The 14,335-nt window shown below is 42.8% G+C and overlaps 1 protein-coding gene across 4 annotated transcripts in view; it reads right to left on the bottom strand.

Annotated features, from left to right (window-relative positions):
• Positions 1–14,335, bottom strand: part of Gdpd4 (glycerophosphodiester phosphodiesterase domain containing 4) — a 109,153-nt gene that overhangs the window by 20,666 nt on the left and 74,152 nt on the right. For 2 of the 4 annotated variants that reach the window (NM_001432536.1, XM_087589435.1), the window contains 2 exon segments: positions 7,633–7,682; positions 9,188–9,270. In NM_001432536.1, the coding sequence (NP_001419465.1) occupies positions 7,633–7,682; positions 9,188–9,270 (133 nt within the window). 4 annotated transcript variants of the gene reach the window in all.

Below are 14,335 nucleotides of genomic sequence, written 5' to 3'. Positions count from 1 at the left end.
GTCAGGTGGTAGATCCACCACCAGAAGATTTCTAACTTAGGATAGTAGGGGAAATTAGGAAGCTAGGTTCCACGCCCAGCCATTGTGTTGTCTGTGACTCTAAACTAATATTGTGTGGATTTGTGTGGTTTTCCTTCACACAGCGACTCACTGGGTCCCACTACTGACTGCTTGTCCCTTAACTATCTAAGTCCTGCTTTGCTTCCCAAAGCCAAGTTCTCTCAACCTTTCCACACCAACCCCTCAAATCTGTTACAGACCCTCCATCTCAGTTTGCCAAGAGCCTCCTGATTCGTCCACTTTCTTAAAATATCTCAATTTCAAAATCTACCTAAACATCTCAGGAAAGACTCTTCTGATGTAACAAATAAGCAGGCTGTATTCTCCCTAACGCAGCCAACCTACTTTCAAATAAGGATTGTTTCCCAATTGTTCTTATATAGCCAATCTAAATTCTCCTGGCTCTTCTGAAGAATTCTCAAGACTCCAGACACGTACCCCTGAACCAAATTTTCCTGCCTGTTGCCTGTTCCTACGGCTGGTGTCTCTTCTCCTTTCCCGGGTCTTGAGATCCCTCTTCCCAACTACTAGGACTTATGAACCTAAAAGTTTCAAATGTACCTCCAAGAGAAAACATTTCTCTAAATTCCTTAATGTCACCCTGTCCCTAGGTCCATCTGTCCCAGCAGATTTCAGATCAGCTACACATTGCTCGAGCAATTCCCGCCTCAGCTCCAACAGTTCCTTTGGGATCTATATCCTTGCCCAGCCTCACGACCACACTTCCCTATGGTATAATAAAGTAAAGCTGCCTGCTCTTCCTGACCTTGACCAGAAACCCAGCTTCCTTGGACCCCTAGCGACAATGCCCTAATGTCATCAGGAAGCAGCCAGAGACAAAGAAGTCCACTTACCCACACCCAGTGACATAATAGTAAAATTAAAAGGTGGGAATGAAGGGACGCTGGCCAGCCTGGGCATGGCGAGCACGGCTCTGGCAGCCTCACCCTTCTCCCCATCCCCTCTGCCTTGCTGAAAACCATCAGATTGCATTCCTAAAGCTACCACCAAGGTTTATTCCCTTGTTTGGCCACTTCCTCCTCCTGAGGCTGACCGCCAAGGTCCAGCAACAAAGTACTGAAGTCCAGCAATCAAAGACCTCTTTGCTGCCCTAATTAACCTGACCAACTAAAATTAAATGCCTCATCCTGACAGAGGTTTCCACTCGTACTTTATAAACAGCCATTTCCCTATGGCCCATGTCTGTCTCCTCTCTGTCCAGAGTCAGTCCTCGTTCCCATCTCTGGGACAAAGCCCCTGTCCCCTCTCCCTTGCTCCTTTCCCTCTCTCCCCTGTCCTCTCTTTGTTTCTTACTCTCTGCTCTTCATCACTTTAGGACAAATAAATCCCCTTTGTGCCAATAATTTAGTCTTGGGAGTTCTGAGACGATATTGGGCCTTACAATATAAAGTTATTAGGAAGATAACACCTTTCGATAACCTGTAATGAAGAATGCCAGTAACTATGGAAATTTTGATTAACAGTTCTCAATTTGTCCTTTGGGGGGTCCCTGGAAACCCTGGATACTTTTTATAAGGGGGGGAGTCACTTAAAACAACTTTTATAATAATACTAATGCTGTTTGCCTTTTGTTTGTATTGGTCCCACGTGTAGTCACACTTCTAGAGGCTACTTCACAGGTGAGACTCTAAGAGATGGAAAATTCAGAAGCAGAAATGAGAATTTTTGTCATTTCTTCAAATCTAGGTGTTGAGATTTCAAAAAAAAAAGAGGCTGCTATATTTCTCGCTACGTTCTTTTTCTAAAACTGATACATCACACAAAAACCTTTAAAAATTACTTTGAAATAAACCTGCAAATAGATAATGTGTGGGGCTGGGGTATTGGGAAGAGCCCGTCTGGAGAAGAAGTGGGATCAAGGTGTGTCCCATCCCAGAGATCTAGAGAGTGTTAGCAATGAGGGCCACTCCCTCCCCTGCCCAGGGCCTGTGAAACCTGGTGCACAGACTTTTGGCCTCCACCTCTGCCACCCTTGAGGTAGCCATGGGTGGCCAGGTTACAGATCAAACTTGCTCTCCATATAAGATAATTTCCAGAAGTACCTGTAAGTCTTCTTCATGCAAGTAAGGCACTCCCAGCACCTCAGCCCCCACCAGTGAAACCCTGAAAGCCTCTACCCACTCCCCAAGGTTTGAGCAGCTCATGTCCCCCACTCCAATTAAACAAGCTGCTCAATGAAGCCTGCCTTCTGAGAAGTCTGTTTCCCCTGCCCTCACCCGTTGCCTGAGGTCTCCATTACCTCCAGCCATTCCCACTCTGCCTTCCCTCTCAGGCTGTTGAAGGATGGAGAGCAAGGTGGGAATGACAATGTTAGGGATAAGAAATGGGGAAATATTCTATGTTTCCAAAAGCATCAGTTAATAGAAAAGGATGCAAACTTACAGGTGACACCGCCAGAATGTGTGCAGACAGGGGAAGGAGAACCATGACTCTGGCCAGTTGTTCTAACAAGTTCTCCTTGTTATGTTCCTAATTGTATTTATGTATCATATCTATGCCCTACGGCTACCAAAATACAACTTGTAGATATAAAACACATAATTGATTGAAAATGTCAGTGGCTAAAACTACCTAGTAAGATATTACAAATGACAAGAATGTCAGAGCTTTAATGTTAGAGAGAGAATTCTATAATAGCTTCCAAGTTTCCCAAGTTTTACTGCATATCCTTCTCATTTGAGTGTCATGAGGCCTTTAATTATACACTAGGATACAACACACACACAGACACACAGACACACACAGACACACAGACACACACATAGACACACAGACACACACATAGACACACAGACACACAGACACACACACAGACACACAAACACACACACAGACACACAGACACACACACAGACACACAGACACACACATAGACACACAGATACACACATAGGCACACAGACACACACACACAGACACACAGACACACACACAGACACACAGACACACACACAGACACACACACAGACACACAAACACACACACAGACACACAGACACACACACAGACACACAGACACACACACAGACACACAGACACAGACACAGACACAGACACACAGACACACACACACAGACACACACACACACAGACACACACACACAGACACACAGACACACAGACACAGACACAGACACACAGACACACACACACAGACACACACACACAGACACACACACAGACACACACACACAGACACACACACACAGACACACACACAGACACACACACACAGACACACACACACAGACACACACACACAGACACACAGACACACACACAGACACACACACACACACACGCACACACAGACACACAGACACACAGACACATACACAGACACACAGACACACAGACAGACACACAGACACACACACACACAGACACTAGACACACACACACACAGACACACACACAGACACACAGACACACACACACAGACACACAGACACACACAGACACACACAGACATACAGACACACAGACACACAGACACACACACAGACACACACACAGACACACAGACACACACACACACAGACACACAGACACACACAGACAGACACACACACACAGACACACAGACACACACACAGACACACACATAGACACACAGATACACACATAGACACACAGACACACACACAGACACACAGACACACACACAGACACACAGACACACACACAGACACACAGACACACACACAGAGACACAGACACACACACACAGACACACACACACACACAGACACACACACACAGACACACACACACAGACACACACACACAGACACAGAGACACACACACACACAGACACACAGACACACACACACACACAAACACACACAGACACACAGACACACAGACACACACACACACACACACAGACACACACACACACACACACACACGCACACACAGCCTTTGTTCCGTTGTATGTAAAGACAGTGGTATAGTTGTTACCACAGTATTTTACAATGTATAAGATTGTCATTAGACTGGAAAGATATTCCCTTGTCTTGCCTTTGAGGATGGAAGCTGACATGGGTCATAAAGCTAGAATCGCAACGTGGCCTCCAGGAGATCAGAGAAAACTGATCAACAACAACAGATGGCAAACCAACCTGTGGGCTAGAACCCACTAGTAGTCCTAAGAATTGAGAGAAAGTTTTGTTTTTTAAGTAAGAGGAGGCTGGCGCCATGTTAAGTCATGTGATCTCTCAAGCGCATGGGCGGGGGTGGGGGGACTTAAAGAGACAGGGAAGCAGCCTGGGCTGGCAGGCTGTAGGACCCCTGCCGTGTGATAAGTAATGGCAGATCAGAGAGCTAAAGATTAAAAGCTTCTTTTTAAAGAAAGTTGTTTAGAAAGTCTTTCAGGATACTCATACTCTTTCTACCGTGGCCTCCACAGGAATTTTGGGTTGAAATCCTAGTTAGACAAGCTACTGCTTAATGACAGGTATTATTAAAAGGTGATTAAGTTTATTTTTAGAAAGAAGAGAGTAAAGCAATTGCCTGAATCACATGGGGATTTTCACCCACGGTTCAGAACTTAGATAGAGAAAAATTAGTCACTAACTCCAAGTAGAGAGTTGTGATAAATGTCTGTAACACCAGGCAGAGTGAATGCAGACATATATTATAGACGTTATTAAGGTTAAATAAAAATCTGTGGCTTCGGGTAGAGAGCTTAACAGATGGATATATTTTGGGCTAAAGTCCTGATTTTAAGTTGCTTATTGGTATTGGAATTGATAGAAGGTGTTTAAGTTTGTTTTAAGGAGAGTACAGAGATTACCTGAATCATGTGGGGATTTTTATCCATGGTTCAGAACTTAGATAGGGAAAAATTAGTCACTGACTCCAAGTAGAGTATTGTGATATTTACAAGTTATTAAGGTTAAATAAAAATCTGTGGCTCCAGGTAAAGAGCTTAACAGATGGATATATTTTGGACTAAAGTCCTGGTTTGATATGTTGTTTATTGATACCAATATCAATTGATAGAAGGTATTTGGTTTATTTTATGAATTACCCTGTTAAAGGCCATATGACTCATTGATGCCAGCTAGTGAGGGTTTGTGGTTTTGATATCTACCACAACAGGAAGCTCAGATTCTCTTAACATGGGCTCCACGGGAATTTTGGGTTAATTTCCTGATATCACAGAATACAAAAGCCTATCAGGTTCATTGTTTAGTTTACTTCCTTTTTTAAAAATTGTTTAATCTTCATAACGGGTGTGATTTTGAGTGTTATGGTTTTATTACCCTGGGAGAGAGAGCAAGATAAAAGCCTTTCTGGCTACAGACTAAGGAAAACAGTATTTTGGGAGAAAGATTTGTCTTTGTGTTTTTAAGAAGTGTGATTGGGCTCTGGAAACCTTACAGAGTCATACTGATCATATTTGATAGAGGTAGACCGCCTGAAAAAAATTGATTCAGGAGAATCAAACAAGATATCTCGATTCTAAACTTTTGTCTTGAGAGTTGTATTTTACAGAGTGTGCCTGCTTGGATTCCTGGTCTTAAGGTCTTTCTGCTGGGTCCAGTCAGGACACATTGGCTACAGCATTTGCTTCATTCTTCCTACCCGCTATCCCCCAAGGATATCTCAATGCCCATGTACAGCTTGAAGAAGCTATGGAGGAGTCATCACCCCAATTCCCTGGACTTTGGGGGGCTGAAAGTGATTATTCTAAAGTTGTTTTTATGACAAATTTAAAATTGATTGTAATTTAACAGGGAGGAATTAGCTAGATTGAGTTGTACAGTCATAATCTTATTTGGTAATCAAGCTAAAATCATATCTTTGCTTTGGTATACAATTTATTTGTCAAAAAAGTTTAAAAGTGCAAGGTTTAGAGCCAGTTCTTCTATTGATGTCATTATAAACTTCTGAGTTGATTACACATGTGAGTTAAAGGCCAAATAGCAAGTTCATGGCTGACTTTGTGAGAGTACTTTCAAGATAATATTAAGATATAAAGACAACAGTCCAGATTGTCTTATATAGATAGATGGGTTTTTTTTTTTTCTCTTTTTTTCGGAGCTGGGGACTGAACCCAGGGCCTTGCACTTGCTAGGCAAGTGCTCTACCGCTGAGCTAAATCCCCAACCCCTGATAGATGGTTTTCAAAAAACATCAGAAGTCCACAAAATTTGAGATTTAAAGTTATTTATCTTTTGTTGAGACATATCTGCTCCTAAGAGTTACCCTTTGATGGAGTTAATGAAGAATTTGAACATCTCACCTCCAGGTGAGGCAATACTTTGTGGCTAGACAGCCACTGGACAAATCTGCCTGTTTCATTTGCAGACTAATAAATACTGTCCAAAACAGGACAAATTATGCAGAATAGTTGACTGATAAGCCCTGCTAAGATAGGGTGATCAGCCCTTCAAAAATCTGCATCAAGAGTCTGTCAGTTGATTTTGGGCCAGAAGGCTGAAGACTTGCACTCACATGTTGCTAACAGAGGACTGTGATGGTGGAGATTTGTCTCTACAACCTCTCAGTTCTGGAAGCTGTGTTAGACTTCCTATGTGTATAAATATTTGGCCATTCAAAGATTTCTAATGTGTTTGAAGATTGGCAGTCTTGTAAACAACCCAAGCTGTTTAGCATTGAGAAGGATAATAAATTTGGAAGAGTGGTTTTTCAGATGGCATACGATCTCAAACCAGGATATAAGTCAGGTATAGAATTATAGTCTTTTAGAATAGATGACAAGGTGCTTTAGGTAATGGACAAAACTGATGGACTGGGTGTTGAGTATATCATATGTTTTATAAATTGTATAATGGTAATACTTGTACTCAATTTATATATAAGTGAAAAGGTCTTTTAACTAGACAAAAAGGGGGAAATGTTGTGGTTTGCCCTGGAGCTCTCTGTATTTTGATGCTAATTTCACTGCCCCAAGGACAGTCATTTACTCAGGACTCAGGTGACTTCACCAGAACCTTCTCTCCATTGAATTTGTAAAATACAGGTGAGAGGCAGGTACAGGATAGAAGGAGGCCTGTCTTTGGATGAGATGGAAGGATGGGTGGGAGAGAAGTTTGGAGGAAGAGGAGGAGACTTGAATGAAGAGGGGAAGAGACAGGAGGGGGAGAGGGAGGAGCCGAGGGACAGCAATGGAGGCTAACGTTAAGATTTCGCTCTGTGTATTTACAGGTTGTTATTAATGTTTTAAGGGATGGATGGTACTGGGCTTTGTATGTTTAGGTGGGCAATTATATCTTATCAATTGGATCTTAAAAAAAAAGGAATAAGCTGTATGTATTCCACAGCCAGCATGCCTTACAGGGCCTAACGACATGATTCATAGCAGCAACAACAGAACTTTTGTTTCCACTGATGATTGATTGAGTTTGCAGTTGGGAACTCAAGGACAAGGGGACTAAATGTTTCTGCTTCTCCCTGATCCCCAACCCTCAGTCCCCATACACCCTCAGCTCTCACCAGGGCTGTAAAGAGCAGGCCCTGCCTTCTAGAGGCAATGGGAGGGACAAAAAGGTAGGAATGAGCAAGGCTGTGGACCTTACCTGCAGATGCAGTAGTTTCAAGCCACCTTTCTCTTCTCAGCTCTTTTACCCTGGAAGGAAGCAGACTGTGTGTCAGCTTGCAGGCCTCTTTTAAACAGCACGATGGGCAGAAGACACGCATTACCCAGCCAGGCTCTCACCTGAGAGAAGGGCCTGTGTCTCCTCCCTTTAAAGGCTAAGTCCCCAATCAGAATGACGGATGTAAAGAACCACAGTCTACCTGAACTTACATCCTTCTTCCAGGCTGTTAGTTCTCTCTCACACCTTAAAACCACAATTCCAGGGATGCAGAGACGACTCGGGCGTCAGCTCTGAGCACCGTCTGCTTTTCTGGAGGACCTTGATCCCCAGTACCCACCTGGTGGCTCACAACCCATCTGTGACTCCAGTTCCAGGGAATCTGACACCATCTTCTGGTTTCTGTAGGCATGAGGCACTCAGGAGGGCACAGACACACATGCAGCCCAAACAACCACACACAGAGAATAGTAAAACCAAAACAAAACAAAAACAAAACAAGTAAAACCAAAACCCTGTAGCATTTGTCCTGCAAGGATTCTTAAATGTGCTTTTCTGAGCAGACATAAAAAGTATGGTTATGGAAGGGGGATGCTAGAGGGGTGAGGCGGGAGAGGGTGGGTGGGTAGGAGAGTTTCCTTGTAGAGGATGGGGGAGGGTGGATGGGAGGGAAGTTTGTGGAGGGGAGACTGGGAAGGGGGACATTTGAAATGTAATTAAATAAAATAATAATAATAAAAAAAGAAAGTCTGGGGGGGGGGGACGAGTATGGTCCAGAAAGAGAAAGCATTTTTTCCCTCAAGGTCACCCAGCAACTAAAAAGCAAAGCCAGGGCCACACCCTGCTCTTCCTGGCCTGTGTACCTGCTCTGTCCATTCTTCCAAGGAGGGGAGATGGAGGCCCTTGCTTGGATAGCTGCAATCCCAGGCCTAACAGAGCGCACTGAATCCATACATGGTGCACTCCTGACGGGGCGCCAGTGAGAGCCCTTATTCGAAAATGGGGTGTGGTGGTTTGACTACGCTTGGCTCATGGGGAAGTGGCACCATTAGGAGGTGTGGCTTTCTTGGAGGGGGAGTTGTGGCCTTGTTGGGGGGAAGTGAGCCACTGTGGGGGGTGGACGTTGAGGTCCCATGCTCCAGCTCTGCCCCGCATAGAGAGAGTCTCTTCCCGACTGCCTTTAGGTCAAGATGTAGAACTCTCAGCTCCTTCTCCAGCACCAAGTCTACCTGGATGCTGCCATGCTTCATGGTGATAATGGACTGAACCTCTGGAACTGTAAGCCAGCTCCAACTAAATGTCCTTTATAAGAGTTTCCTCGGTCATGGTGACTTTTTGCAGTAATGAAATTCTAACTAAGATTGGGGTGGGGGGGAGTAAGCTGCAGACCAGAGGAAATGAGAGACTGACATTCTAAACCCACGTTGCCATGGAAGGTATCAGAAGAAAACAACCTTTTCCTCAGTTCTCTGTAAGACCCCATTTATTACTTTTATTTAGAGGGATTTTTCATTTAGAATTATAAATACATACTCACCAGTGATAACAAAATATAACGCCGATGATAATCGCAGAAGCAACATCCAGGAAAAGCCACATGAGCAAGTAGTAGCCTGGTGTCTGCAAAACATGAACCAACCGAAGGCGGATCGCTCTGTGGTTGGAAGGTTTTAAGTCCCTCACTCGTCTACGTGGGCTGCGGGCCCGTAGGAAGTGGGGCCAGACGAGACTACCTGCAGCTATTCTAACAGTCACCCTCACACGTGCAAGGATCTGCGAGAGATGCCGTGTGCCGTGCTCTTCATCTTCCTTGACTCTCAAGGCAGACATCTGTGGGAATTACAGAGAAGTCACACTGAGTCTGTCCTGGACCCAGGACTCCAGTACAGGTTGACTGACCTCTTGTGCTCTCTTTCTGTAACATAGTCTCCGATATCGAGCTCACATCCTCATTGCTCTGGGAAGCCATTTGCAATGCCACTGTCTATGAATTAGTACCCGGGCACCATTGATCTGCATCAACGTTCTTTACAGAAACACTGAATTATATGTAATTCCCTTTGACCCACACACCCACCGCTCCAATCTCTACCAAGACCAGCTCTTTCGCCAGCACGCTGGGAACTCTGGCTCCTGCACTGATTCACATGGATTTCTTAAGTCTCTGGTGTAATTTTTTTCCTCTACTCATTCATTGATCCTTCCCAGAGTTATTCTTGATGCTACAGAAGCTGGTGTTTTTTAGTCTTTCTTAAGCTTTTCTGCCCAAGGCTTAACGTTCAAAGGAGCAAAATTAAACTTTTCGTTACAAAAAAAAAAAAAAAGATTCTTTTTACTCATACCATGTACAGGTGTCTCCAGAATCCAGAGGGAGGCATTGAATCCCCTGGAACTTAGTTAACTTCCGGGCAGTTGTGAGCTGCCTGATATTGGCGCTGGGAACCAAATTTAAGTCCTTTAGAAGAGTAGAAAGCACTCTTTTTTTTCCCCCACCTTTATTAACTTGAGTATTTCTTATTTATATTTCGACTGTTATTCCCTTTCCTGGTTTCTGGGCCAACATCCCCCTAATCCCTCCCTCTCCCCTTCTGTATGGGTGTTCCCCTCCCCATCCTCCCCCCATTACCACCCTCCCCCCAACAATCACGTTCACTGGGAGTTCGGTCTTGGCAGGACCAAGGGCTTCCCTTTCCACTGGTGCTCTTACTAGGATATTCATTGCTACCTATGAGGTCAAAGTCCAGGGTCAGTCCATGTATAGTCTTTAGGTAGTGGCTTAGTCCCTGGAAGCTCTGGTTGCTTGGCATTGTTGTTCATATGGCGTCTCAAGCCCCTTCAAGCTCTTTCAGTCCTAAGATTCCTTCAACGGGGGGTCCCATTCTCAGTTCAGTGGTTTGCTGCTGGCATACGCCTCTGTGTTTGCTGTATTCTGGCTGTGTCTCTCAGGAGAGATCTACATCCAGTTCTTGTCAGCCTGCACTTCTTTGGTTCATCCATCTTATCTGATTGGGTGGCTGTATGTGCATGGGCCACATGTGGGGCAGGCTTTGAATGGGTGTTCCTTCTGCCTCTGTTCTAAACTTTGCCTCCCTATTCCCTCCCAAGGGTATTCTTGTTCCCCTTTTAAAGAAGGAGTGAAGCATTCACATTTTGGTCATCCTTCTTGAGTTTCATGTGTTCTGTGCATCTAGGGTAATTCAAGCATTTGGGCTAATAGCCACTTATCAATGAGTGCATTTCTGTGTTTTTCTGTGATTGGGTTACCTCACCCAGGATGATATTTTCCAGTTCCATCCATTTGCCTATGAATTTCATAAAGTCATTGTTTTTGATAGCTGAGTAGTATTCCATTGTGTAGATGTACCACATTTTCTGTATCCATTCCTCTGTTGAAGGGCATCTGGGTTTTTCCAGCTTCTGGCTATTATAAATAAGGCTGCTATGAACATAGTGGAGCATGTGTCTTTTTTATATGTTGGGGCATCTTTTGGGTATATGCCCAAGAGAGGTATAGCTGGGTCTTCAGGAAGTTCAATGTCCAATTTTCTGAGGAACCTCCAGACTGATTTCCAGAATGGTTGTACCAGTCTGCAATCCCACCAACAATGGAAGAGTGTTCCTCTTTCTCCACATCCTCGCCAGTATCTGCTGTCACCTGAGTTTTTGATCTTAGCCATTCTCACTGGTGTGAGGTGAAATCTCAGGGTTGTTTTGATTTGCATTTCCCTCATAACTAAAGATGTTGAACATTTCTTTAGGTGTTTCTCAGCCATTTGGCATTCCTCAGCTGTGAATTCTTTGTTTAGCTCTGAACCCCGCTTTTTAATAGGGTTATTTGTCTTCCTGAGGTCTAACTTCTTGAGTTCTTTGTATATTTTGGATATAAGCCCTCTATCAGTTGTAGGATTGGTAAAGATCTTTTCCCAATCTGTTGGTTGTTGTTTTGTCCTAACAACAGTGTCCTTTGCCTTACAGAAGCTTTGCAGTTTTATGAGATCCCATTTGTCGATTCTTGATCTTAGAGCATAAGCCATTGGTGTTTTGTTCAGGAAATTTTCTCCAGTGCCCATGTGTTCGAGATGCTTCCCCATTTTTTTTCTATTAATTTGAGTGTATCTGGTTTGATGTGTAGGTCCTTGATCCACTTGGATTTAAGCTTTTTACAGGGTGATTAGCATGGATCGATCTGCATTCTTCTACATGTTGACCTCCAGTTGAACCAGCACCATTTGCTGAAAATGCTATCTTTTTTCCATTGGATGGTGGCTCCTTTGTCAAAAATCAAGTGCCCATAGGTGTGTGGGTTCATTTCTGGGTCTTCAGTTCTATTCCACTGATCTATCTGTCTGTCTCTGTACCAATACCATGCAGTTTTTATCACTATAACTCTGTAATACTGCTTGAGTTCAGGGATAGTGATTCCCCCAGAAGTCCTTTTATTGTTGAGGGTAGTTTTAGCTATCCTGGGATTTTTGTTATTCCAAATGAATTTGCAAATTGTTCTGTCTAACTCTCTGAAGAATTGGATTAGTATTTTGATGGGGATTGCATTGAATCTGTAGATCTGTTTTGGTAAAATTTCTATTTTTACTATGTTAATCCTGCCAATCCATGAGCATGGGAGATCTTTCCATCTTCTGAGGTCTTCCTCAATTTCTTTCTTCAGAGGCTTGAAGTTCTTATCATAAAGATCTTTTACTTGCTTGGTTAAAGTCACACAGAGGTATTTTATATTATTTGGGACTATTATGAAGGGTGTCATTTCCCCAATTTCTTACTCGGCTTGTTTCTCTTTTGTGTAGAGGAAGGCTACTGATTTATTTGAGTTAATTTTATACCCAGCCACATTGCTGAAGGTGTGTATCAGGTTTAGTAGTTCTCTGGTGGAACTTTTGGGATCACTTAAATATACTATCATATCATCTGCAGATAGTGATATTTTGACTTCTTTTCCAATCTGTATCCCCTCGATCTCCTTTTGTTGTCTGATTCCTCTGGCTAGAACTTCAAGAACTATATTGAATAAGTAGGGAGAGAGTGGGCAGCCTTGTCTAGTCCCTGATTTTAGTGGGATTGCTTCAAGTTTCTCTCCATTTAGTTTAATGTTAGCTACTGGTTTGCTGTATATGGCTTTTACTATGTTTAGGTATGGGCTTTGAATTCCAGGACTTTTATCATGAAGGGGTGTTGAATTTTGTCAAATGCTTTCTCAGCATCTAATGAAATGATCATGTGGTTTTGTTTTTTCAGTTTGTTTATATAATGGATCACGTTGATGGTTTTCAGTTCGTATATTAAACCATCCCTGCATACCTGGGATGAAGCTTACTTGATCATGGTGGATGATTGTTTTGATGTGCTCTTGGATTCGGTTTGCCAGAATATCATTGAGTATTTTTGCGTTGATATTCATAAGGGAAATTGGTCAGAAGTTCTCTTTCTTTGTTGGGTCTTTGTGTGGTTTAGGTATAAGAGTAATTGTGGCTTCATAGAATGAATTCAGTAGTGCTCCATCTGTTTCAATTTTGTGGAATAGTTTGGATAACATTGGTATGAGGTCTTCTATGAAGGTCTGATAGAATTCTGCACTAAACCCGTCTGGACTTGGGCTCTTTTTGGTTGGGAGACCTTTAATGACTGCTTCTATTTCCTTAGGAGTTATGGGGTTGTTTAACTGGTTTATCTGTTCCTGATTTAACTTCGTTACCTGGCATCTGTCTAGGAAATTGTCCATTTCCTCCAGATTTTAAAGTTTTGTTGAATATAGGCTTTTGTAGTAGGATCTGATGATTTTTTGAATTTCCTCTGACTCTGTAGTTAAGTCTCCCTTTTCATTTCTGATTTTGTTACTTTGGACACACTCTCTGTGTCCTCTCATTAGTCTTGGTAAGGGTTTATCTGTCTTGTTGATTTTCTCAAAGAACCGACTTTTGGTTCTGTTGATTCTTTCTATGGTCCTTTTTGTTTCTACTTGGTTGATTTCAGCTCTGAGTTTGATTATTTCCTGCTTTCTACTCCTCCTGGGTGTATTTGCTTCTTTTTGTCTAGAGCTTTTAGGTGTGCTGTCAAGCTGCTGATATATGCTCTCTCCTGTTTTTTTCTGCAGGCACTCAGAGCTATGAGTTTTCCTCTTAGCACAACTTTCATTGTGTCCCATAAGTTTGGGTATGTTGTACCTTCATTTTCATTAAATTCTAAGAAGTCTTAATTTCTTTATTTCTTCCTTGACAAGGTTATCATTGAGTAGAGCATTGTTCAACTTCCGTGTATATGTGTGCGTTCTTCCCTTATTGTTATTGAAGACCAGCTTTAGCCCGTGGTGGTCTGATAGGACGCATGGGATTATTTCTATCTTTCTCTATCTGTTAAGGCCTGTTTTATGACCAATTATATGGTCAATTTTGGAGAAAGTACCATGAGGTGGTGAAAGGAAGGTATATCCTCTTGTTTTAGGATAGAATGTTCTATAAATATCTGTTAAGTCCATTTGGCTCATGACTTCTCTTAGTCTGTCTATGTCTCTGTTTAATTTCTGTTTCCATGATCTGCCTGTTGATGAGAGTGGGGTGTTGAAATATCCTACTGTTATTGTGTGAGGTGCAATGTGTGCTTTGAGCTTTAGTAAGGTTTCTTTTATGTATGTAGATGCCCTTGTATTTGGAGCATAGATATTTAGGATTGAGAG

This window comes from Rattus norvegicus, chromosome 1, assembly GCF_021556685.1.
Source record: "Rattus norvegicus strain SHRSP/BbbUtx chromosome 1, alternate assembly SHRSP_T2T, whole genome shotgun sequence".
Lineage (NCBI taxonomy): Eukaryota > Metazoa > Chordata > Mammalia > Rodentia > Muridae > Rattus > Rattus norvegicus.
The sequence above is the reverse complement of the archived record's forward strand: the minus strand, read 5'-3'. Positions and strand labels throughout refer to the sequence as shown.